We start from the raw sequence: 26,579 nt of genomic DNA, 5'->3' as shown, positions 1-26,579 counted from the left end.
TTACGAATAAACCATTTTTTTTTTTGGACACTTTAAGTACAACATTTCTTTTTCTTTTTTTTTTTGTTGACAATACACCATTTATTTCATGTGTGCTCTTTTCTTCTCTTTGCCTATACACCTAATTTTATGTTTGTTCAATCCGCGTTTATGATAATGGTTGGACCATAGTGATGATTTTTTTTGGATTTTTATATCTTTTGCTTTTGAACTTTTAGCTCTTATTATGCTTATGGCAAGAGTTAATGTTGGTTATTTAATTTATTTTTTTGGTACATAATATTGGTTATTTATTTGTGTTATGTGTTTTATTCATGTGTTCCTTTGCCGTTGTTATGTTGAACTATTTTAAATGGAGTTGATTATTTTATTGTATATTTTTTATAAGAAAATGTACCAATTATTGTTATTTTTATGCAATCATTTGTTTACCTTTTTTTTTTGGTTTAAAATTTGTTTTCTTTTTTTGTTGGTACAAATGTTATCATTTGTATTTTTATATTTTTTTTTTTGGTAGAGTATTTTTATCCTTTCTACTATGCAATTTATTATGCGTATAAAAAATTAACAAAGGCGAAGAATCATTATTTTGATAATTTTGATTTTTGATAATTAATGGTTTAATTTCTTCTCTTTTTATGGTAGAAGAATTCATTAATTCATTCTATTTGAGGTATGTTTTGATCATCCTTATTTTCCAGTGCAACAAAGCAATAAGTCTCACCTTAATAATTATTATCATTCAATCTTAGCCAATAATTGGAATTAAAATCAAAGGTCAAGATTTGGAGTAAGTTATAAAACTTACTCTTGGAGGGTTATATTGACTCCAAGAGTAAGTTTTATAACTTACTCCAAATCTTGACCTTTGATTTTAATTCTAATTAATGACTAAGATGGATTGATAATAATTGTTAAGGTGAGACTTATTCCTTTGTTGCACTTGAAAATCAAGATTATCAAAACATACTTTAAATAGAATATATTAACTCTAACAATTAATTGTAAGTACACAATTATTTTTTTTACGAATAAACCATTTTTTTTTTGGACACTTTAAGTACAACATTTCTTTTTCTTTTTTTTTTGTTGACAATACACCATTTATTTCATGTGTGCTCTTTTCTTCTCTTTGCCTATACACCTAATTTTATGTTTGTTCAATCCGCGTTTATGATGATGGTTGGACCATAGTGATGATTTTTTTTGGATTTTTATATCTTTTGCTTTTGAACTTTTAGCTCTTATTATGCTTATGGCAAGAGTTAATGTTGGTTATTTAATTTATTTTTTTGGTACATAATATTGGTTATTTATTTGTGTTATGTGTTTTATTCATGTGTTCCTTTGCCGTTGTTATGTTGAACTATTTTAAATGGAGTTGATTATTTTATTGTATATTTTTTATAAGAAAATGTACCAATTATTGTTATTTTTATGCAATCATTTGTTTACCTTTTTTTTTTGGTTTAAAATTTGTTTTCTTTTTTTGTTGGTACAAATGTTATCATTTGTATTTTTATACTTTTTTTTTTGGTAGAGTATTTTTATCCTTTCTACTATGCAATTTATTATGCGTATAAAAAATTAACAAAGGCGAAGAATCATTATTTTGATAATTTTGATTTTTGATAATTAATGGTTTAATTTCTTCTTTTTTTATGGTAGAAGAATTCATTAATTCATTCTATTTGAGGTATGTTTTGATCATCCTTATTTTCCAGTGCAACAAAGAAATAAGTCTCACCTTAATAATTATTATCAATCAATCTTAGCCAATAATTGAAATTAAAATCAAAGGTCAAGATTTGGAGTAAGTTATAAAACTTACTCTTGGAGGGTTATATTGATTCCAAGAGTAAGTTTTATAACTTACTCCAAATCTTGACCTTTGATTTTAATTCTAATTAATGACTAAGATGGATTGATAATAATTGTTAAGGTGAGACTTATTCCTTTGTTGCACTTGAAAATCAAGATTATCAAAACATACTTTAAATAGAATATATTAACTCTAGCAATTAATTGTAAGTACACAATTATTTTTTTTAGGGTAAATGATCATTTACCCCCCTGCAAAATAAGCAAATTTTCGTTTACCCCCCTATGCAGATTTTTTTTCTGTTTACCCCCCTGCAAAAAATAGATTCCCTCATTTTGCCCCCTAGGTGTACAGCAGGACATGTGACTGTGCAAATCTGCTGACGTGGCTTGTACACATGGAAAAAATCATTTATATTTATTTTTTAAATTCCATGTCACATAATTTTTTTTTAAAAAAAAAATCCTACAAAAAAAAAAACGAATTTTTTTTTCCCAAAATTTAAAATAAAATTTCCTACAAATAATTTTTTTCCTACAAAATAAAAAAAAATAAAAGATTTCGTACAAAAATAACTTTTTTTGCATAAATAAAAAATTAAATTTTCTTATTTTGTCCCCAAAATAAAGAATTTAACGATTTATTTTCAAATATCTTTTAATTAAAAAAAATAGAATCTTTATTTTTGTCTGCGTAATTTAGTGCTGCAGATATAGTACAAGCTAAGGTTGCTGCACAATTTAATATCACATAAGAATTGAAGCATAATTTTGCTTAATTTTTTTTGCTGCATAATTTAATATCACATATAATTTTGGTAGAAGAGGAAAACACAAATAAAACTTCTTCTTCTATTTTTTTTTAATTCAAAGAGATTAACAAAAAAAAATAAAGTTTTGTTTTTAAAAATTAAAGATTATGTTTTTTTTTTAATTTAAAGAGATTTGAAAATAAATCTTTAAAATATTTAATTTGGAAATAAACTTTATTTCGGAGTAAATCTTTATTTTGGGAGTAAAATAAGAAAATTCGTTTTTTTATTTTGGGAGGAATTTTTTTTTTTAAATTCGTTTGTAGGATAACAAATATAATTTTTAAAATTTTGTAGGAAAAAAAATAATTTGTAGGAATTTTTTTTTTATTTTGGGAAAAGAAAATAAGAAAATTGGTTTTTTTATTTTGTAGGAAAAAAAATTTATTTTTTATAAAAAAAAAATCTGACGTGGAATTTTTTAAAAAAATATAAATGATTTTTTCCATGTGTACAAGCCACGTCAGCAGATTTGCACAGTCACATGTCCTGCTGTACAGCCAGGGGGCAAAATGAGAGAATTTATTTTTTGCAGGGGGGGTAAACAGAAAAAAAATATGCACAGGGGGGTAAACGAAAATTTGCTTATTTTGCAGGGGGGTAAATGATCATTTACCCTTTTTTTTACGAATAAACCATTTTTTTTTTTGGACACTTTAAGTACAACATTTCTTTTTCTTTTTTTTTTGTTGACAATACACCATTTATTTCATGTGTGCTCTTTTCTTCTCTTTGCCTATACACCTAATTTTATGTTTGTTCAATCCGCGTTTATGATGATGGTTGGACCATAGTGATGATTTTTTTTGGATTTTTATATCTTTTGCTTTTGAACTTTTAGCTCTTATTATGCTTATGGCAAGAGTTAATGTTGGTTATTTAATTTATTTTTTTGGTACATAATATTGGTTATTTATTTGTGTTATGTGTTTTATTCATGTGTTCCTTTGCCGTTGTTATGTTGAACTATTTTAAATGGAGTTGATTATTTTATTGTATATTTTTTATAAGAAAATGTACCAATTATTGTTATTTTTATGCAATCATTTGTTTACCTTTTTTTTTTGGTTTAAAATTTGTTTTCTTTTTTTGTTGGTACAAATGTTATCATTTGTATTTTTATATTTTTTTTTTGGTAGAGTATTTTTATCCTTTCTACTATGCAATTTATTATGCGTATAAAAAATTAACAAAGGCGAAGAATCATTATTTTGATAATTTTGATTTTTGATAATTAATGGTTTAATTTCTTCTTTTTTTATGGTAGAAGAATTCATTAATTCATTCTATTTGAGGTATGTTTTGATCATCCTTATTTTCCAGTGCAACAAAGCAATAAGTCTCACCTTAATAATTATTATCATTCAATCTTAGCCAATAATTGGAATTAAAATCAAAGGTCAAGATTTGGAGTAAGTTATAAAACTTACTCTTGGAGGGTTATATTGACTCCAAGAGTAAGTTTTATAACTTACTCCAAATCTTGACCTTTGATTTTAATTCTAATTAATGACTAAGATGGATTGATAATAATTGTTAAGGTGAGACTTATTCCTTTGTTGCACTTGAAAATCAAGATTATCAAAACATACTTTAAATAGAATATATTAACTCTAACAATTAATTGTAAGTACACAATTATTTTTTTTACGAATAAACCATTTTTTTTTTGGACACTTTAAGTACAACATTTCTTTTTCTTTTTTTTTTGTTGACAATACACCATTTATTTCATGTGTGCTCTTTTCTTCTCTTTGCCTATACACCTAATTTTATGTTTGTTCAATCCGCGTTTATGATGATGGTTGGACCATAGTGATGATTTTTTTTGGATTTTTATATCTTTTGCTTTTGAACTTTTAGCTCTTATTATGCTTATGGCAAGAGTTAATGTTGGTTATTTAATTTATTTTTTTGGTACATAATATTGGTTATTTATTTGTGTTATGTGTTTTATTCATGTGTTCCTTTGCCGTTGTTATGTTGAACTATTTTAAATGGAGTTGATTATTTTATTGTATATTTTTTATAAGAAAATGTACCAATTATTGTTATTTTTATGCAATCATTTGTTTACCTTTTTTTTTTGGTTTAAAATTTGTTTTCTTTTTTTGTTGGTACAAATGTTATCATTTGTATTTTTATACTTTTTTTTTTGGTAGAGTATTTTTATCCTTTCTACTATGCAATTTATTATGCGTATAAAAAATTAACAAAGGCGAAGAATCATTATTTTGATAATTTTGATTTTTGATAATTAATGGTTTAATTTCTTCTTTTTTTATGGTAGAAGAATTCATTAATTCATTCTATTTGAGGTATGTTTTGATCATCCTTATTTTCCAGTGCAACAAAGAAATAAGTCTCACCTTAATAATTATTATCAATCAATCTTAGCCATTAATTGGAATTAAAATCAAAGGTCAAGATTTGGAGTAAGTTATAAAACTTACTCTTGGAGTCAATATAACCCTCCTCATTAATTAATAGTTTATTTTAAATAAATAGTTTTATTTATGTCAATTTATCTTTTTAGCCTTTTGTAGATGTATTTAAAGGCATTGTGCCTCATTTTAAAAATCAATCAATGAATCAAACATTTCAACAAATATCTCCTCCTCTCAAAAACGCTCAATTGATCTTATTTCTCATTTGTACCGAATTCTATTCAAACCATTGAAATTCCTACTTTGACACTTAATTCCAGTCAAGGTTTTAAATTGCGGTTGCGGTCGCGGATGTTGCGAATGCGTTCATTGCGGATGCTGCAGCGCGCAATGCGGCTGTTGCGGCGTGAAATCATTTTGAAATTTCACAAGCTATATATAATGAAACTACTATATAACTACACTATTTATCCCCCATTGTATATTCTTAGTATATTCCATAAACACTAATTTGAATGTTCTTAAAATACACGGTTGAGAGATCACTAAAATTAAGATTTTTCATTAGATTTGACACAAATTATGATTTGAAGTTCATAAATTTTATTTTTTGGTGAAAAAATTTGAACGAACATCGCCGAAAACGTCTGATGCGGCCTCTGATATGGTTATAATGAGGTCGTACACGTGAATTAAAATCACACCGCAATTGCGGTGCGATGCAGTTACGGTGGCTACCGCATCAGCAATACTGCGGGCGCAATTGCGGATGCGGACTGCAATTTAAAACCTGATTCCAGTCACATACATCCGTAAAATTTGCAACAAACTCATCTATGTTGTTGAGTTCACTTTTCAGAGCTACAAGTCACATCTTTTATTTCTTACACAATTTTTTCCTCTACAAGAGGATTCTTGCATAGCATGTAGAAGAACCATGAAAGAGTGTTTCCCAGCTATGATAAAGTTAAGTATTATATCCCTCAAATACTTATCAGCAATACTTGTTTGGTCCTTCTTGCTTTCCATTAAAAACCTTGATAGTATATCTTCTTTATCATTCTCGAAGAAATAAAAAATCATCCTTAACCTTAATCGAGGAAAATGTTAAAGCAAGAATTGGAAGCAGGGTGTAAGAACAAATTTTTTAAAAAAATAATTTTTAAAATTTTTAATTTTTTTTTTAAATGTTATTTACGTAGTCATTAAACATTATTCAAATCTTGTAACAAAAAAAAAATTTATTTAAATTTGGAGTCTGCTGCAATAGGGTTACAAATTTGGAGTCTCGCTCGCTCAGCAATTGCTCCTCTGTCCTCTGCCTCCTCGTATTGTATGTATTAGTTCTTTGTTGAATTGGTTTTGATTTTTATATTAATTTATTATTAAATTGAATTTTTATTCATTAGGTTAGGTTAGAAGGAATGAAGTCATTTACGGATTTGGGTTTATCTTTTCAATTGGTGGAAGCTTGTGAAAAACAACTGGTTTGGTATAATCCAATGAAGATTCAGACAGAAGTGATTCCCCTTGCGCTACAAGGTTAAGTTAGATGTAATGTATTCTGATTTTGAAACTCAAATTTTATTGATTTTGAAACTCAATTTCTGGTTTTTGCACTTCCCAGGAAAAGATGTGTTTGCAATTTCGCCACCGCGTTCCGGTAAGGTTGGGGCTTTTGTTCTTCCTATATTGCATGCCCTCTTAGAAACCGGACCGAACCTAAACACTTTCTTTGCTTGTGTGCTATCTCCTACAAGGTATGTACTTAGATTCAAGGTTTTAAATTGCGGTTGCCGATGCGGTAACGGTTGCGGTTGTTGCGAATGTGGCCATTGCAGTTGCTGCAACCGCAATGCGACTGTTGTGGAATTTCACAAGTTATATAAAATGAAACTACTATGTGTAACTACACTATTTATCTACCATTGCATAGTTTTAGTCTATTCTTAAAATACACTAATTTGAATGTTCTTAAAATACACGGTTGAGAGATTGTTAAAAGTAAGATTTTTCATTAGATTTGACACAAATTAGGATTTGAAGTTCATAGAGTTTATTTTTTGGTGAGAAAATTTGAGCGAACATCGTCAAAAACGTCTGATGCAGCTTCTGGTGCGGTTGTGATGCAGTTACGATGCGATCGTACACGTGAATTAAGATCATACCTTAATTGCAGTGTGATGCGGATGCGAAGGCTACCGCATCAGCAATTGCTGATGCGACCGCAATTTAAACCTTGCTTAGATTAGATACCCGATCATAATCATATTCATCGCTCATATATATTTAACTAAACTAACCTTCTTAAACTATAGGCCACTTGTTGCTCAAATTGCTAAATACTTTAGGGATCTGGGATCTCAATTTGGTGTCAAGGGTGCTGTGGTGAGTTCTAATATTTTTTTCTTAAATCAGCAATTTTATCATTATCATATGCTTGCTGCTGGTTACTAACATTGCCTTTTCCAATAGCTTGTTGAAACGCCCGACATGGAATATCAATCTAACCAGATTTCTCAGCAACCTCATATTATTGTAAGTGTTACTCTTGAGAAATTTTATTTCAATTTACTACTGCTTCTTCCCTTCTAATTTTTTATTTCTTACTCTTCAAGGTTGGGACCCCTGAACAAGTCTTAAACAACCTAAGACACACCCAAGGATTTTCTCTTGCTCTTGGTAGATTAAAATACCTGGTATGATTTGATTTCTCTGTTGTGTTGTTTGGTTTTTACATATTTATCTTTTGTTTAGTTTGACTGCGCTGCATTTTGAACAGGTTATAGATGATGCACACTTGCTGTTGAATAATCCCTCCGAGCAACAACTATATGATATTTTAGAAATGATTCCTAGTGAGCGGAGAACATTTCTTTTTTCATCTACATCGACAGAGAAGGTAAATATGAAGGTTTATAAGTGTGACTATGAGGAAGGATCAGTTGACTCCAAGAATAACTTAAAAGAGTTACTCCAAATCTTAACCATTAATTTTATTTAATCTGATGGTTCATTATTAGTCACTAATTAAAAGTATTTAACCATATTATTCTTGGTTGAATATCTTATATTTTGTTATTGTAGTACATTTTCTATGCAAGGCTTATATACTACAAATGCTTGACTGTGTAATTTATTTGTCTTCAAATTTACAGTTGTAATAATAGCGATAATTGCACTCCTGTGATTTCAGGTGCATCCAATCCAAAGTGTGTGTTTAAGGAATCCTGTAAAGGTACAACCTTAATTTACAGTTTAACATATTATTTCATCCGGAGGGATGTGTAATTTTAAGCATCTTTCATGGGAAGGAGTTGTATTTTACCGTATGTACACCGATGTTATTCACTATTTTTTTATTCTGTATAGATTGACTTATCTTCAACATATTCTATCTTGGACACACTGCAACAGAAACGCTGCTCATTGCTAGGAAATCATAAGGTTTATCTTCTCCCTTGTTCAAAATGTTGAGGGGAAAATTCTTTGAAATGTCAAGACATAAGAAACTATTATTATTCATGCTTGCACTTTGTGTTCATCAATTGCATGCTTCTTGCATAGGATTGCTACCTTGCATACACTCTCGCTGAAATGACTGGATTCACTGAAAGAAAATCAATTGTATTCACCGAGACATGTGGTTCCACGCTTATTCTGGCTTTGATTCTTAAGAATCTTGGTTTCAGACCCATCCCGATTATTATTTATATGAGTCAGGTAGTAACTGTACTATAGGTCCTGTGTTATAATTGTAATTTCTTCTAAACCGACACCAACAAATATGCCTAATTCTTAACATAATAACTTTTTTTATAGGCAAAGAAACTTGAATCCTTGAATGCGTTCAAGTCCGGGGAGTCCAATATTCTCCTTTGTAGTGACGTAGTTAGTAAGGGACTAGATATTCCAGCGATATATATGGTGATTAACTACGGCCTTCCTAGGGATCCAAACGTAAGATGTGCTAAATAATACTTTTGTACTTTTGTTGATGTGTTTTAGTGTTTTAGTATATTCTGGACCGTGTGATCTACAGGATTATATGTACCGCGTGGGGACTGCTCATGCTGATGTTGCCATTTCCTTTGTGAGCAAATATGAAGGGGGACAGTTCAATATGATAGAGAGACTTATAGGTGAGGAGTGTATGCTCTTTGCCTTTGCGTTGCCATTTTAAAGAACAAAAGTGTCGGTAAACAATTGGTACAAGTATTTTTTTTCAGGCAATCAGCTACCAATGTATCCTGCACCAAATGAGGATGTTTTGCTTTTGGAAAGGCGTGTTAGTGAGGCCAAAGAATTTGCACAAAAGGTAAATTTATGCATCGAGCATAGTTCAGTTTCGGGATTGTGGCAAGTTGAAATTGTGGTGTCCTTGCCGATCTGTTCTAATTTTTTGTATAAGTAATGTTTCCGACAAGATAGAAAAGAATGTATGAAAAGATGCATGAATTGTATAATTCGATATATTAAATTACGAGGAGTGATTTGAAATTGGTCTATTGTAATCTGATTTAACTTAACTATACTTTTCTAAATACTTAACTGTTTGTATTTTATTTGTGTAGGAAACGAAAGAATTCGGTTGGAAGAGCGGAGGATACTTAACACAGGAGGATGTACTACACTGACTAAATCAATCAATCTTTTACTTTCATATTTACTTTACATGAGTCCAGATCCACTCCATTACATTATCCTCCATTTCCCTCCAGTTTTCCTCTGATGAATGACATGTGGCAATTAAATTTTTTAATGGATGAGATTAAACTTCAGTATAGGTTCAATTTTTATGGTTACTTCTCTGTACGCTTCCTCTTCTCCGTTTGCATTCAACAGTTTTGCAGTGCCACCGTCGATGGCCACCACCATGCCAAAGCTCCGCCACCACTATGTTTACTGCAGTGCCACCGTCTACACTTTGATTAAATGAAATCTGATTTTGCATTAACAAAGTAGAATTTTTTTTGCAAGCTCAACATCAACATAAATTGCAGTGTTTTGGAATCAATAATAGCATAACCAACAACAATAGCGGTGGCCTTGGGGTGGTTTGTGACAGTGGGATAGAGATGGACGGCGGGAGATGAACGGCGGCGCTACGACGGCGGCGGCTAGAAGATAAAGAGATCGATGGTAAAGCAACAAAAACGGGGTGGATGTTGTTGGTTCACGTTGTTGTCTCGGTATCTTTCGTTGTTGTTGTTGAGAAGAGGAAGGGTCCAGAGAGTAACCATAAAAATTGAACCTATACTGAAGTTTAATCTCATCCATTAAAAAATTCAATTGCCACATGTCATTCATCCGGAGGAAAACTGAAGGGAAATGGAGGATAAAATAATGGAGTGGATCTGGACTCACTTTACATAGTTATCATTTTTATCTCTAATTATATAATTTCTTGCCGTTTCTCTTTTATTTTGTCAAACTCCAATGAACATAAATTCTGGTTGGTGAACTTTACATATTTTTAAACTTTTAAATATATTTTAAAAAGTATCTAATCAAGAGGGAGCTTTGGCGCAACGGTAAAGTTGTTCCTTTATATATTTTTAAATTTTTAAATATATTTTAAAAAGTATTTAATCCAGAGGGAGTCTCAGCGCAACGGTATAGTTGTTGTCACGTGACTGAAAGGTCACGTGACTGAAAGGTCACGTGTTCAAATCCTGAAAACAATGTAAGGGCCATGTACAATACACCAAAATGGCGGGACCCTTCCCGAACCCTGCGTACGCAGGAGCTTTAGTGCACCGGGATGCCATTTTGAGGTGGAGCCTTGGGGCAATGGTGAAGTTGTTGTCACATGATAGTAAGGGCACAGGTTCAAGTCCTGTAAACAGCCTCTTGTGTAAAAAACAGGATAAGGCTGTGTACAATACTCCAAATGGTGGGATCCCTTCCTGCACACTGCGTATTTTGAAGCTTTGTGCATCGGGCTGCCCTAAAAAGTATTTAATCATATTATTTTAGGTTGAATATCTTTCCTATATTTTGTTATAATAATGCATTTTCCATGCACTGCTTGTATATTAAAAATGCTTGATTGTGTAATTTATTTATCTTCAAATTTGTAGTTACAGTAATAGGGAAAATTGCTCTCTTGTGATTTCAGGTCAATAAGATACAAGGTTTCGGTCAAAGATTCAAGTGGGAATACTACAGACCAATTTGGAACAATTTTAATTAGTAAGAATAAATGTGTTAATGTAGAATACTTGTACTGGTTTTTAGTTATCTGGAATAATTTAATGGTGTTTATTTTTGCTGTTTCTAATTTTGTTTCCTCATTTGGTTTTTTTTTATGTATAGTGTTTATTTGTTTTGTTTGTTGGCATGATCCGTAATGTATTGCACATTATCTTAAAGTAGAAGAAACTTTCATTAACACGAGCAACTGCAAGCTGTCCATTCACACTTTGCATTGGGTTGATTGTTAAAATTGATCGTGTAAAATACATGAAGTCTAAAAAATGACACTGTAAAATTAAAGCATGAAAAAATTCAACCATTTATTTTTTAAACTTCACATATTTTACACTTTACATGTTTTTAAAATATGTGTTTTTATTTTTACAAGGTCATTTTGAAACTTCGCATATATTACAAGGTCAATTTTAACAATTAACCCTTTATTATTATTTTTTCTCTTTCCACTTATCTTTTCTCTCTTACTTTTTTATTATTTATCATTCTCCACTAATTTCATATTTCACTTTATTTTTCTCCACTAAATTTTTTTTTTTTCCATTTTTTTTCTTCTTTATTCATCTACTGTATTATCTATTATATTCTTCATAATTTTACTCATCCAAAAAAAAAAAAACTCTCATCCAAAAAATTTCCAAAATATAGCTTTATTTTGAACCTCCTGGGATACATGAGCGCCCCTGATATCCCAAATTTATCCTTCTCACTACTTTGAAAGCGAGCGTGTAAATAGCAAAAATTGCAGCAAAAAGAGTTCGCTTTCTAGATAGCAAACTACAAACGGAGTTCGCTTTATAGATAACAAACTTAAATCTTAGTTCGCTTTCTAGAATGTGAACCTTATAAAAATCAAATTTTTTTGTCCTCTTCACCCTTTTCTTATTTCCCATGAAATAATTTGAATGAAACACACTTCACAAGTTAAAGTGTGAATCATTCATTCACCTAATTTTCTATTTTCTGTCAAACTTATCAACTCTTGTATCATTGATACATGTGTATTGCAAGTAAATGTAAACTTTGAGATATTGAATAAAGTAACAATTCAGTATAGCTATGTGTTACGGTGTGTGTGTGATTGGTCGATAATGTCACAACTGCTCTAGTGACAAATTAAAATATGATATAAGATAGTTGCCACATTATTATAAGGTACAAATGTTAAAGTGTAAAATTGTAAATTGAGTTCTCACTCTAAATAGCGAATTGTGCTTCAGTTCGAACTCTACATAGCGAGTGAAAATATTTTAAATTCAAACTCAACGTCTGCGTACCCTAGATGAAAAATAGAGTCCGCTTTCAAGATAGCAAGCTGCAAACCGAGTTCACTTTCTAAATAGCAAACTGCAACTGAGTAATTTGTTTTCTAGATAGCAAACTGCAACTGAGTTCGCTTTCTAGAATATGAACACCCTTTTTCATGATTTTTTTCGTCTAGGGGAGCGTAAATACTGAGTTTGAGTTAAAAATATTGCCATTCGCTACTTAGAGTGCGAAAAGTGCTCACATCCTAGGAAGTGAGGGGATTAGTTTGATAATTTCAACGAGTGCGTAACGAATTTCAGGGAGTGCGAAAAGTAAAACTCAAAATATTAACACATAACATTACCGTAGTCCGTAGAGGAGAGAACGATAATGAGTTTCATTGTTAGTATTGTCGTCAATTTAAGGTGTGAATTTTGTTTTTTAGGCCCCCATATGTTACTTTCGAGCCCCCTGTCGTGGTCATTTTACCCTTATAACGGGTTCGGAATTTACAATCCAAAATAGCATACCTTCGTAACATAAATTCTGAAAGGTCACGAAGGGTTTGTGAAGATTCTCACCTTGAAACTGTAATAGACATCGTTGCTAGATTCTTCTCCATTATTGCTAGTCTTTTGGTGTTGGTTACATGGTTTCTCCTTGTTTCTCTTCCATGAAATAGCGAGAACTTGTTTCAGAAAAGAAATGCTTTGGTGTAGGAGTGTTTGTGATGATCCTAAATTTATAGCAACATTGTAACGTTTAATGTAGTAGCTAGGCACAACACTTGTTTCTCCTCCCTGTCCTAGTTTATGGGTCAACACTTGTTTCATAATGATTCCGCCACTAGTTTCTCTTCCATTCCATAGTATAGCATGCACAACACTAGTTTTAAGAAATTTCGGAGCGTATGTACAGAAATTAAAGTATTTCGGATTGTATAATACAAACTAAACCGGGACCAAAATTAGAGGTATTTTTGAATTTTTGAGGGGCGTGGAAGCAACTACGGTGTCTAAAAAGCATATTTCTTAAGGTGTTGAAAGAAAACAGTGGAGCCCAAAAGTACTTTTCTTAGGGCCAAATTTATGAGTTTTATTTTTGTCATCCTACTGATTCTGGGGCGCGCCCACCAAAATTATCAGTATACATCTACTTAAGTAGTGGAAGGGTAAAATGAAAAAAAGTAGCGCGCGCGAGTAACCAGTAGAGTGGGAAAAATAAATCTCCAAATTTATATCTGATTTGACCAACATTGGGTCTTAATTCAATATATCTTTTTTTATATATAAACATATCTATTTTTATTAGAGTTTAATTGATATGCACCGACAGTGTAAAATAGTTTTGCACAATTGTCCAATAAACAACCATTATTTTGTCATGTCATATCAAGAAAGTGGGGAGTGGAGTGATGTGGCGAAAAGCATAGTTTTTTTTTATTTTTATGAAAGGTAACAAATTCATTTACACTTGGAAATATCAGTTTGGAGATTTTCCAATAACTTTCCCTTGTGTATCCGCGAAAAACATGGTTGATATTGGTTGATAGTATAAAATTATTTTACACCGTCGGTGCATATCAATTAAATTCTTTTTATTATATATTAAAAAAATAAGAGTTTAATTGTTGTGCATCGTCGGTGTAAATTTTTTTTACACATGCATCCAATGACGCGTTGCCACATCATTTAATGAATGTGACACGTCATGTGTTTTTAATTACCATACATAATGTATCGGTATATTATTGGACGCATGTGCAAAATAACTTTACACCGACGGTGCATATAAATTAAATTCAAAAAATAATTGAATATACAAATTAGGGCTTAGACCCTTTAATTTCAAAATAATATACTATAATTTGCATACAATAAAATAACTTACGAAAACTAATTGAAGATACGTACCTATCGACTAAAAAAAGTTATACTATAGTATTATTTTAATTTTAAATGAAACGAGAGAAGGGAGTTAATTATTTTAATGGTCGAAAATGACCTCATATCTCTTTCTACTCTCGACGAGTAGTTTAAAAATACTTGTGCATGCTGTTTATAGAAAAAAAAAAAAAATACTTGTGCATGCTATCATAACAATTAATTAATTTTTTTTTACTAAATAACAATTAATTAAATTGTTCTATTAGCAATTGGTGTATGAAAGTGTTTTTATAATGATAAATCTTAAAACAACAACAAACGTAAAATAGGGGGGAAAATACGTAATATATTATGTTTAAAATTTAAATATTAATTATTAATTAAAATTATATCGTTTAAGGAATATTAATTATACATAATTACATACTCCCTCAGTGACAATATATAAGCAAAAGTCACATTTCTAGGTTTATTGCATATTTAATGTATCTGGTCTATATTATAGGACAAATACATTGAATATACAAGAAAAGCTATAAAAAAAAAAAATTCTTTTGATTTTTTTATCGTACTCTTAAAATTTATAACCTCATTTGAGATTTTTATCTCTTAACAATTAATTAACAAAACAACAATTGATATTATTTTATTTTTAAACAATTAATATAACTTTGAATACGACAAATAAAAATGATCCATAAGATTTTAAAAACATTTATACCTAATTAAAATAATTTTGTGAGTCATCCTCTCAACCTTATCTATTTTAAATTTATATTAATAAAAATATAGTAAATACATAAATAAGAATAAAAAGGTTATTGATTGTGTTTAAAATGTAATTATTAATTAAAACAATATTTTTTTGTGAAAAATAATTTCAATTGAAAGGCACTACAAAAAAAAAATAATAATAATTGAAATTTACAAGATAGCTGACTGCTCTGCTTACACGTATTTAAATAAATTTCATTGTAAATCTTCAATAAAATTGATAGGTTCTTTTTTTGTATTGGGTGTAAATGCCTACCATAATATAAATTTATTGATATTAATTAAAAAATAAAGCGAAAAAGTAATAATATTTCTAATCTAGCATTAATAGATTCATCTTTTTGAATATTGCTTTTTATTTACTCTCCTGTCTCAAAATATAAGCAAAACTAAGTCAACAAAAGTTAATGTATCTGGTCTAAAATTTCAACAAAATACATCAACTTATTGACCAGTTTTTACTTATATTTTGCGACGGAGTGAGTATCTTCCATCGTACGCTAATACATGAGAATTATCTAAACCAATGACACGTGGAAACCTACATGAATATCTGCTCTAAATTCATGTCTATAAATTCAAAGGAATTTCATATTCTAAATCATCCCTCAAAAAAACCCCATTACCAAATTACCCAAAGCATTTCACTTTCTCCCTCATCCATGTGCAACACTGATCATGACCCTAACAAGGGGAAAGAGAAAGTGAATGAAGAACCAATAGTCACTTTCAAGACTATAGGGATTCAGAACAATGAGAACAAGCGAAAGGCGATCGTTCTAGTTGAATCTGAAACAAACAATTTAAAAAGTCCTACAAATGCTGATGCTGGTGAAGAATCATCTAATTCATCAAAAGAAATTTCCCCATTTCTTCTTTTTGGATTCATTATTGATCCTAATAAGAGAATTAGACATGGTTACTCATGCAATTTTTGTAGCCGAAAATTCATTAATCCACAAGCATTAGGTGGTCATCAAAATTGCCACAAATTGGAGAGAAGACTCAAAAAAAGGGCTGAAGATATTAACAAAAATTGGATAAATTACTTAAATGGTACTCAACGGATGGTAAGTCAGAACACCATCATTCCATACCATGGCGGGTATGGATATCCATATAATGGTTATGACAATATGATTCAGCTTTCAGCATCATCAAATTTTCATGCAGGAAATTTGCTTGAAGTTATCAATGAGGCTGACCAAGGCATTATGAACCCACAAATTACTATGCCTGGAGGTGCTGATGGTGATAATCAAGAAGACAAAGATAATCAAGAGGAGGAAGAATCGAAGATTGATTTGACCCTTAAGCTTTGATCTATGTTTTAATATAATCTATAAATAAGGTCTTAATATATTAAGTACCATATATGAATAATAATAATAATAATAATAATAATAATAATTTGTGTAAGCAATATATATCTTTTATGTTGAATAAAATAAAATTAATAAAATAAAGCTCTCCATTTTTTTTTTCTAGTCGGAGTACTCGTGCACGAGAACAAATTGATTTATAAACATGAATGTAACAAATTACTTGCAAAAGAATGTAACAGGATTACACTCTTAAGTTAATTTGAACATGTTTTGAAATACTAAATGAAAAAATGAACTAGAATAAGGTACAACAATTTGATCCAATCTAAAATCGGATAACTTTTGTAATTTCATGAGGTGTCAGCCCAAATTTCATCAACAAACAATTGTAAAATGATTAGTAATAATGTTACTTTAATTAATAAATATTAATTTTTGTCTTCAATGAGAATATATAATATTTTTTATTTGAAATTTAATGAAATGTAGGTAATAATATGTATAATATTTAGATTTATTTGCACTTTTGATCACTTATTTTACAAGATCCACGACTTTGATCTTTTTATTTTAAAATCAAACACTTTTGCCCGTCTTATTTATTTATTTTTAGTTTTGGTTCCCCACTCCGTTTTTTATTCGGTTGACAGGAAAAACGCTGATGTGAGAGTATCCACACGTGGTTAAATAACAACATCAACATCACCATTATTTAACTAGTTAGCAAGAAAAATGCTGATGTGGTCGTATCCATATCATCGTTTTTAACCACTTTGCAGGAAAAATGCTGATGTGGCGGAAAAAAATGCTTATATTTTTTTTATTGAAAATAACACATTTGCTAACATATACTTGTTCTTTGCCACATGGATACTTTCACATCAGTGTTTTTCTTGTCAGTTGGTTAAAAAAATGGGATGGGTGACCGAAAGTGCCAAAAAAATAAAATAAAAGGACAAAAATGTTTGATTTTAAAATAGATGGATCAAAATCATAGATCTTGTAAAATAGATAGACCAAAAATGCAATTAACTAATATTTATATTTAAAAATATATTTTAATCCCTACCGAACATGTATCTATATTTAGTTGGTCTTGAATATGACTATCTCAAGTGGAGGAAATTTATGAATAAAAACATAACAAATCTTTCATGATATAAAATCCTATATATGCATTGAGAGTGGAAATTTTTTTAACACGTATTTTCAATCATGATGTAGTTTAATCGAATGTTTCTGTAAATAGTTTTACATTGTCATGTACACTGATTAGCTTTATTTTTTTATTTTATTTTACACAATGAATTAAATAAATGTAGTATATAATACAATTTTATGTAAAACAATTTAGAGGATTTTTTGTACTTAATTTTACAGAAATGCTAAAGATTTAAGACGTGTAATTGTTATTTTATAAATGTATATTTAGGAGAAATTTGTCTCAATAGTCACTCCTTCGATCCTAATGACGTTATGCAAAGAGTTATATATTGACTATGACATTATTAAACATGCATATACTCTACAAAAGGGAAAGGGAAATATGGATAGGGAGCTTCTTTTGACTCTATATATATCACGAATCAAAGAAAGAAGAAAAACACCCGACCCAAATTCCCAAAGGGTGTTTCTACATTTCACTCTCACTAATCTTTCTTTTCTATTTTTTTCTTCTTTTCCATTTTATTTTGTTTTGTCCTTCATCTTCCTAAACGGAATTCCGAGCTGGTCCCCACGGAGGGGTTATCTTTCTCGGACCTTTATCCGGAGCCCCTATATATCTTTGTGTGTGCATGCAGCGTAGGGAACTAGAAAAAATAATTTAGGTGGTTGTTGGGTTTCAAATAAGAGTGGTTAAGTCTCACATTGACTTTGGGTTGGGATGTGGCGTCTCATCTCTTGTGGTCCTGGAGCATTGACATATTGTTTCTTCTGAACTCCCCCGACAAGTGGTATCAAAACCGTGGTTCGGCTTGGTAGAAGAGCATGAGGGGATCTTGTGTTTCAAAGTGAGGATGGTTACCATTAAAAAAGTTATAATATAAAAATTAAATACGAAAATTAAATTGCATACAAAAATATAAGTTGTAAATATTTTGTGTTGTAATTGTGTTTATTTTTCTTCTTCAACTATGTTATTTTCTAATAGCGGTATCAAGAGTTTCAGTTTGATGAGATATCATAATTCTTTGTAGGCAAATGCTAAATAGTGCTCCCGGGACACTCTTTAAGCCTTTAAATAGTAAGTTTTTTATAGAATTTTTATCGGAATGCGTAAAGTCAACGCATTGGAAATTGTAGTGTTTAACTTTTTGAATAAAAAGTTTCTTTAAATGGAATGCTTAAAGAGTGCCCCGGGAGCACTCGTTAACAAGACCCTTCTTTGTATGCTTTGTATAATATATCACTGCTGGGTAAGTCAAATCTGACAAAGCTATTGGACTCAAGTAGTTCGAAAAAACTTGAGTTTGATTCCTGGGAAGAATAATTGCTTCGTAAGCCGAATTCCGAATTACCAGGTCTCCTTTTCCTAAGAAATGAAGAGTTAATATATAAAAAAAAAAAAAAAAAACAGGAAATATAATATTATAGATGGTGTCTAATATGGATTCAAATTAAGTCTATCATGTTTTAAGCTTACATTGTTTTCATATTTTTTTATCGGTGTTGTTTTCCTCTTCCCACATTTTCAAAGACCACCTTCAATAATGATCATATCCTCAAATCAAATCGACGAAGAAGTACCAAATTAATGCTACCATAATTGTTTCTTTGCTTCCTCTCTTAAATTTCATATGTATATAATTTAATTTTGTCAAAATTATGTGTAAATTATAATTGTGCCTAAATTTTGTACTATTTTTATTTGAATTGAGAAATATATGTCAAATGATTTTATTACTTGTGTTTATTATTTTTAATATTTCAATTTAGTTGATACGAACAATTTTGCTACATTCGACGATTTGTGTATAAATGCAACTAAACAAAAATAATGGAACATGTACGTACATTCTACATTTATGTATAACTGCAAAAACATATTCATGAAGTATGAGATTATTTACAAGAAGTATGATCCTAAAATGTTGTATATATATTATTATTATGAATAACTGTGGTTGGTTGAATATGTCATATTTATGAAAATATGAATATATTTATTGAAATATCTAATAATTAGGTTAAATAAATATCAGTTTAATTGATATGCACTGACGGTGTAAAATAATTTTACATGATCGTCCAATAAATAACCATCATTTTGCAATGTCATGTCAAAAAAGTGGGGTGATGTGGCGGAAAACATGGTTGGTATTGGTTGACAGTGTAAAATTATTTTACCCCGTCGGTGCATATCAATTAAATCCAATAAATATTCCGTCCTTAAGAAATTATCAAGTAGAAGAGATTATTTACTGGATACCGGAACTATGATCGGGACTTGGGAGTGGACTGTAATGATTTGATGTCAGGACCCCGAATCAGATTAGATAGTCTAGTGAACTGGATATCGGTAAAAAAGAAAACAAAAAAATAAAAATTATGCCAGTAATCATTTTACGTTTGTCTCAATGAGAGAGGTATGTCCTTCACTTTTGCTTAAGTAGACATGGCTTTCTGACTTTCTGTTTAAGACACAAAGCTTTGTTTATATAGGTAATTAAGAAGGATGAAAACAAGCAGAAGCTAAGAAGATTAAGAGAAGATCACTAGTGATTAAAGAAGAGTAAGGATAGGCGGTGGTGACACCGACAATGACATGCATAGTTTATATTTTTGTTTTTATTAAATAAATAATGTTTTTTATTTAAGTTTATTAGAATATTTTTATTGTTTTAATTTCTTTTTGTTCTACAGGAATAAATATAGAGAATATGAAGAATACGGTGTAAATGATGCATTTTATGGTTCCTAATTGTCCAAGCATGACTTTATAATAATAGGACCAATTTTATTTAGTAGTTTATTAGTTAGAAATTCCACCTTATGTATGAAATCACGGTGGGTATATATGTCAAAATTGTTGAATATGTTGTTTGTTTTGTCGGAGTTTGTTTGAAGTCTCATATTGCTTAGGTTCCCGCGATGTGAAGTGTATAAATATGTGAGGGCAACCTCACCCTTTGAGCTAGCTTTTGAGGTTGAGATCCAAACATATTTAACATGGTATCAGAGCCGAGTTAAGGACTACAATATGAACATCTGACCCAGGACCATGCTATGCGTGAGGGTGGGTGTTGAATATGTTGTTTGTGTTGTCGGAGTTTGTTTGAAGTCCCACATTGCTTAGGTTACCGCGATGTAAAGTGTATAAATATGTGAGGGCAACCTCACCTTTTGAGATAGCTTTTGGGGATGAGATCCAAACATATTTAACAAAAATTATGATAATCCATCGTAATTTTTTAAAAGTCGTAAGTTTTACAAAATTACAGTTGATCATCATAATTCTGACATACTCGCCGTGGTATACTGACATATTCACCGTGATACCAAACATATGACGTTATCCATGCCGTGACTTATCCCATTCCAACCCCCATACCTCTTACCCATTCTTCCACTTTAACAATCATTTTATCAAAACTATATAATAATAGAGAAAAATATTTATTATTATAAAACAATTGTAAATTTTCATCCTCTTTCAAATTTCATTATCCCCATTTTTCCAAAGTTTAAAAAGATAGAATCATGATACACCAAGGAGAAGAAGACCAGCCATCAAAGGCTTTATACGAGCTTTGTTCCATGATAATCTATACTCTCAAGTTCCCTCCATATCCATATTCTTCAACCTCTACGGCTTCTTCTTCTTCTTCTTCTTCTTCTTCTTCTTCATCTCTGTCAACTTCTAAGAGACAGCCCTGGTGGATGACAACACTGCGGACATCATCACAGGATTCACCGGCAGCGTTCGCGTCGTTGTTTCTAGGCATATGTCTAGCTTTCATGCTTTTTGGATCTGTTACTTTCTTAATTGGGTTGCTTTTGTTGCCTTGGATTACTCTTTTGGTGTTGGTTTTCTATGTTGCTGCTTTTGTCTCCAACTTGTCCTTGTTCGGTCGTTTCATTGTTGGTTCAATTGGGGTTGCATTTGCACAAGGATGTTCAAGGTATGCCTCTCTTTTCTTCATTCCTAGTTCGCCATGAAGAATCAATATTTCTAATATGAAATGTGTCCTGATGTCGGACATGCATGTGTCATTATTATAAATGTTTTATTGAAATTTGACCCTATAAAAAAAATATAATGTTAAAACTTAGATTTGATAGCATAATAGCATATGCCTTCTTTAGTCAATGTCTTAGGTTCGATTTCTGATTTAGACATGCAGTGTAAATTTTTAAGAAGAGTTTGTCATTCATTTAGGTCCCACAAAACTTGAGAGAATAATCTTCGCAATTGGGCGGAGATTATACTCTGGAGGGACTATTTTGATTGACGTGTAAAAAGTCAGCAACAATATTGCTGATTTATAAAATTCAAAGATGAATTTAATAAATAATTACAATTTCAACACAAAATTGTTATCCACTTTTAATTTAAATAATTAAAAAAACTTATGTTTGTTCTGTATATTATTGGTACTTATTTACTTTGAGTGCCTGCAATTTGTTGTACAGATGAGATGAGGCCGATATACAGCTAAAGTGCTGGGAGGGAAAATAATTGTCGGAGAAACAAAGGCTAATTTTCATATTTACATAATCTTGTAACTGAGGGTCCGTTTGATTCGCTAAAAATAAGGGACTGGATAGGACAACTGTAGTTGTACTGTGTTTGATTGTAAAACTGTTTCAGGAACTGGACAAACTGGGAAGCAATGGACAGGACAAAAACAAAATTTTTTGTACCTCACTAAACCACAGCACAACTTTTTGTCCGCAGTATAAGTTGTCTAAAATGCCAAAATACTATTTTATTAACAAAATATCGTATAAGACAAAAAAATGTTAATATCCCAAAAGTTTGTTCTATGCTGTTCTGTCATATATTGTGTTGTTCTGTCTGTGTTGTTCTGTCCAGGATTAATTTTCATATTTACATTTGCAAGAATGTAAGATTTCATCTGGTTAGTCAAGCTTTATTTCATGTTTCATCTCGTGAGTTAGTATGTCTTTATTTCATGTTTCATCTCATGATACTTTTTAAACGTAGGAGACCAAATTAAAACCTAAAATAAACATAAGGGACTAAATATATAGTTAAACCATATTTATCTTCACTTCAAATTTTGTTTGTAATGTAATCCAAGTAGTGAAATCCTTGATCGAACAGTTAAATTGCAATTAATTAATAAGGTTTTTTTTTTTTTTTGACGAAAGCTTGTTTTTTATCTTGACAAGGTAAAGATTCTGATTAGTGATTGATGGATAAATTTAGTAAGGGTATTAGACTGTTTTTAACAAATATTTTTTTGAGCTCCCCATGCTTCCACCTGTAATTTATTGTCAGAGCAAAACAACAATTAATATTACTTTATTTTTTAACAATTAATATTTCTTTGAAAACGAGAAGAAAAAAATGTTGCATAAACTTTTCTAAAAATTGACACTTTAAATACTTTCATGAATCATACCCTTATCAACTACGTACGCATTAATTATTAATTAAAATTATACCCTTTGGGGATTGGTGGAAGAACATTTTATTATAATTTTTAGGTTTATTACACATAAAATACAAAAAGGCTAATAATTTATTGGTAGATTAGTTTTTAAATAAATTTCATTTTAAATCTTTAATAAAATTGATTTTTCTTTTGACTTTGTATTAGGTATATCCCTACCATTATATAAATTTATAAATAAAGCGAAAAAGTAATAAAATTTCAAATCTAATATTAATAGATCCATAAGATCAATATTGCTTTTTATTTACCTTCCATCATAAGCTAATACATGAGAATTAATCTAAACCAAAAACACAAACACGTGGAAACCTAACATGAATATTTGCTCTAAATTCATGTCTATAAATTCATAAGATAATCATATTCTAAATCATCCCTAAAAATCTCATCACCAAATTACACTAAGCATTTCACTTTCTCCCTTAGCCATGTGCAACACTAATAAACGTGATGCAAACAAGGGAAAGGAGAAAGTGAATGAAGAACCAATAGTCAATTTCAAGACTATGGAGATTCAAAACAATGACAACAAGAGAAAGGCGATCGTTCTAGTAGAATCTGATGTCGATGGTGGTGAAAAAGAATCGACAAAATCATCCAAAGAAATGTCTCCATTTCTTCTTTTTGGATTCATTATTGATCCTAATAATGGAATTAAACATGCATATTCGTGCAATTTTTGTAGCCGAAAGTTCATTAGTCCACAAGCATTAGGTGGCCATCAAAATTGTCATAGACAGGAGAAAAGACTCAAAAAAATGATTGAAGATATGAACAATGATTGGATAAATTACTTAAATGGTAATCAAGGACTGATAAGTCAAAACACCATCATTCCATACCATGGGGGGTATGGATATCAATATAATGAAATTATCAATGAGGTTGACCAAGGCATTGTTAGTCAACAAATTACTATGACTGAGATTTACTATGGTTCAACTTCAAATATGGGTGCTGATTGTGATGATGCTGAACATGAAGACAAAGAGACCGAGAAGGAGGAAGAATTCAAGATTGATTTGACCCTTAAACTTTGATCTATGTTTCATATAATCTATAAATAAGGTCTTAATACCATGAATTTTAATTATAATAATATGTGTAAACAATATATTTCTTTTATGTGGAATAAAGTAAATCATAAACTTCAATCTATAATAGTATGAGTATTATTTGTAGTGCATGAAAAGGTAAATTTCAAGTTATAATAATACGGTTTATGCCATCCTAATTAAGTTGCTCCATCAATATTTGGTCCATGAATGAAAATGTTCTTACATTGATAGAAAAATCATAAAAAAGTAAATTAAAAAAAAAAAAAAAAAAACTTACATATGAGTGTAACGGATCAAACTCAGGATTGTGACATTTTTATTTAACATGTAACATGATATTGTCACGACTATTTTGATTGACGTGTTAAAATTCCAAAATAAAATTGCTGACTTGTTAATTTAGAAATCACAAAATTTTCTATCCACTTTTAATTTAATTAATTAAACAATTTTATGTTTGTTATTTTATAGTTTCCTCTGTATATTATTGGAATTGATTTACTTTGAGTGCCTGCAATTTGTAATGGGTCATGGTACAGTTGAGATGAGGTCAATATAGAATATACTGCTAAAGCGCTGGGAAGAATTGTCGAGAAAATAAGGTTAAATTAAATAGGTACATGTATCATCATAATGGTAAATAACATAATCACTATACATTGATTAATTTTCATATTTACATTTGCAAGAATGTAAGATTTCATCTGGTTACTCATCTGGTCATTGAAATATATTTCTACTTAAAATTTTGTTTGTAACATAAATCTTCCATGGGTTTCATGATAAGCATAAGACAGAACAATACCAAAAATAAAAATAAAAAACAAATTTTTAAGATTTTGAATAACTTTTTGTCTTATATGATATTTATTGGATAAAATATTATTATAGTATTTTAATAAACTGCTATTAGGACAAAAAGTTGTCTCATAGTTTAGTGAAAGACCCTGTCAAAAAAGTTTAGTGAAAAACATTAATAATTTATATTTTTGTCCATTCTCTTTTCCTCCGATCTCTCCAATCTGAGTAAAAGTTTAAAATAAAAAACGGTACAATTAGTGTTTTAAAAACCGGTCCGACCGGTTGAACCGGGAACCGGAGGGTGCACCGGTCTGGTCCGGATGTTAGATCGGATAAGCTATTGAACCAGAGGAAACCGGTAAAACTGGTGAAAACCGGTGGACCGGCCGAGCCCGTTTACTTGTTTGGATATCAGCTAAGATGGGTTTATTTTTATTTCTCGGTTGTCGACTTGCAAACTTTTGTGGTCTCTTTTAGTACGTCTTGTGCTAAAGAGCTAGCCTGCATTGTCAGTGTTAATATGTTTCATTAATTTTTTTTAACTTGATTAGTGATTATGTTATGTCATTATCCACAAAATATGGGAGGAACATATATAGTAAGTGATAATGTTGTACTTAAATCAAAATTCAAAACACAACAAGTTAAAATATAATAAGAAAAAGACATCAAAATCTTCATATTAAAACTATTGTACACAAACTAACAAGCTCACCAATACTGAAACTGATCATAAGAAGCAAGGAATTAAGCACATAGCAACCTTTTATGCATCTATCTCACAAAAATCCTCACTTATAAGACCAAAAGAGTGTATAAATTTGAATATAACTAACTAAATTTGCAAGAACAAGCAGTGTATTTAGATGAATACATGGTTTTAAATCGCAGTCGCAGTTACTCTACGAATCTTTTATACCATGGAAAATTGCGGCCGGTACAATTGAAATCGGTGAGACCTCAAAATCTTTTATATCATTGCAGGAACTAAAATCAAAACCATGGATCGACCGTCGACGATGCCTTAACCACTACCTATATGAACTTTAATGGCAACAAGAAAGATAACCATAAAACCAAAGAAGAGAAGAGAATGAACAAAAATGGAAATGGCACTTGTTTGGAAATTCACAAATTCCACTGCCCTGCCTTTGCCTGGTAGCTGGAACAATAATCCAGGAGAAAAAATTACAAAGAGGATCAAGCCTATAATTATAGGAGCCCAATCTGCCATTTAATTATCACTTAATTAGTATAAGAGATACAAAAGCTAATGAAAAAATGTAACACATGATTGGAGTTGTAGAACAATTTATAAACAAACTATTGAAGTATTCCCTTGCAAGCATAAGACTTAAGCACGAGGATTTAGATTACACGTAGTAACTATGTCATGCAGTTACTTGTCTCGGCCGTCTGATTTAAAATTGACGGTGAAGATGATTTATTCATGATTTTGTTTATGTGTAGTGTGAGCCAACCGATCTCAAATTAATAGTTGATCGGTCTACTATGTATTTTCTTATAAATGGATGACATAAAGGACAACGTAAAATTCAAGGAGAGCGGAAAGGGAGAGAAATCAATTTTCAAATGCTAGATATGACAAA

General features: G+C 30.4%; 5 protein-coding genes across 14 annotated transcripts; 4 read left to right on the top strand and 1 right to left on the bottom strand.

Annotated features, from left to right (window-relative positions):
* Positions 1–5,826: 5,826 nt before the first annotated feature.
* Positions 5,827–11,303, top strand: LOC123891414 (DEAD-box ATP-dependent RNA helicase 10-like). Of its 10 annotated transcripts, none has more exons than XR_006803093.1 (17): positions 5,827–6,026; positions 6,291–6,353; positions 6,430–6,562; positions 6,648–6,780; positions 7,339–7,408; positions 7,496–7,558; positions 7,639–7,719; positions 7,803–7,922; positions 8,217–8,258; positions 8,393–8,467; positions 8,588–8,743; positions 8,843–8,980; positions 9,063–9,162; positions 9,250–9,338; positions 9,595–9,686; positions 10,384–10,999; positions 11,142–11,303. XR_006803093.1 is itself a non-coding variant. In XM_045941281.1 (16 exons), the coding sequence occupies exons 1-16, from the start codon at positions 5,958–5,960 to the stop codon at positions 11,214–11,216; spliced, it is 1,458 nt and encodes a 485-aa protein (XP_045797237.1). In that variant the 5' UTR covers positions 5,827–5,957; the 3' UTR covers positions 11,217–11,303. The 10 variants fall into 10 exon arrangements, 7 of the variants coding, with proteins under 7 accessions (XP_045797237.1, XP_045797238.1, XP_045797243.1 ...); XR_006803092.1 differs by having other exon boundaries at positions 9,595–9,695; positions 10,388–10,999; XR_006803091.1 differs by having other exon boundaries at positions 9,595–10,999.
* A 4,500-nt stretch (positions 11,304–15,803) lies between these two features.
* On the top strand, positions 15,804–16,463 carry LOC123891413 (zinc finger protein 2-like). Its single transcript, XM_045941280.1, has one exon. It carries the CDS (start codon positions 15,804–15,806, stop codon positions 16,461–16,463), a length of 660 nt encoding a protein of 219 aa, XP_045797236.1.
* A 4,649-nt stretch (positions 16,464–21,112) lies between these two features.
* Positions 21,113–22,323, top strand: LOC123891412. Its single transcript, XM_045941279.1, has 2 exons — positions 21,113–21,589; positions 22,101–22,323. Exons 1-2 carry the CDS (start codon positions 21,168–21,170, stop codon positions 22,102–22,104), a joined length of 426 nt encoding a protein of 141 aa, XP_045797235.1. The 5' UTR covers positions 21,113–21,167; the 3' UTR covers positions 22,105–22,323.
* A 1,215-nt stretch (positions 22,324–23,538) lies between these two features.
* LOC123891411 (zinc finger protein 1-like) lies at positions 23,539–24,150 on the top strand. The gene has a single exon (XM_045941278.1). It carries the CDS (start codon positions 23,539–23,541, stop codon positions 24,148–24,150), a length of 612 nt encoding a protein of 203 aa, XP_045797234.1.
* A 1,843-nt stretch (positions 24,151–25,993) lies between these two features.
* Positions 25,994–26,245, bottom strand: LOC123891410. The gene has a single exon (XM_045941277.1). It carries the CDS (start codon positions 26,201–26,203, stop codon positions 25,994–25,996), a length of 210 nt encoding a protein of 69 aa, XP_045797233.1. The 5' UTR covers positions 26,204–26,245.
* Between the last annotated feature and the right edge of the window lie 334 nt (positions 26,246–26,579).

This window comes from Trifolium pratense, linkage group LG6 (genome assembly GCF_020283565.1).
Source record: "Trifolium pratense cultivar HEN17-A07 linkage group LG6, ARS_RC_1.1, whole genome shotgun sequence".
Classification (NCBI taxonomy): Eukaryota; Viridiplantae; Streptophyta; class Magnoliopsida; order Fabales; family Fabaceae; genus Trifolium; species Trifolium pratense.
The sequence above is the reverse complement of the archived record's forward strand: the minus strand, read 5'-3'. Positions and strand labels throughout refer to the sequence as shown.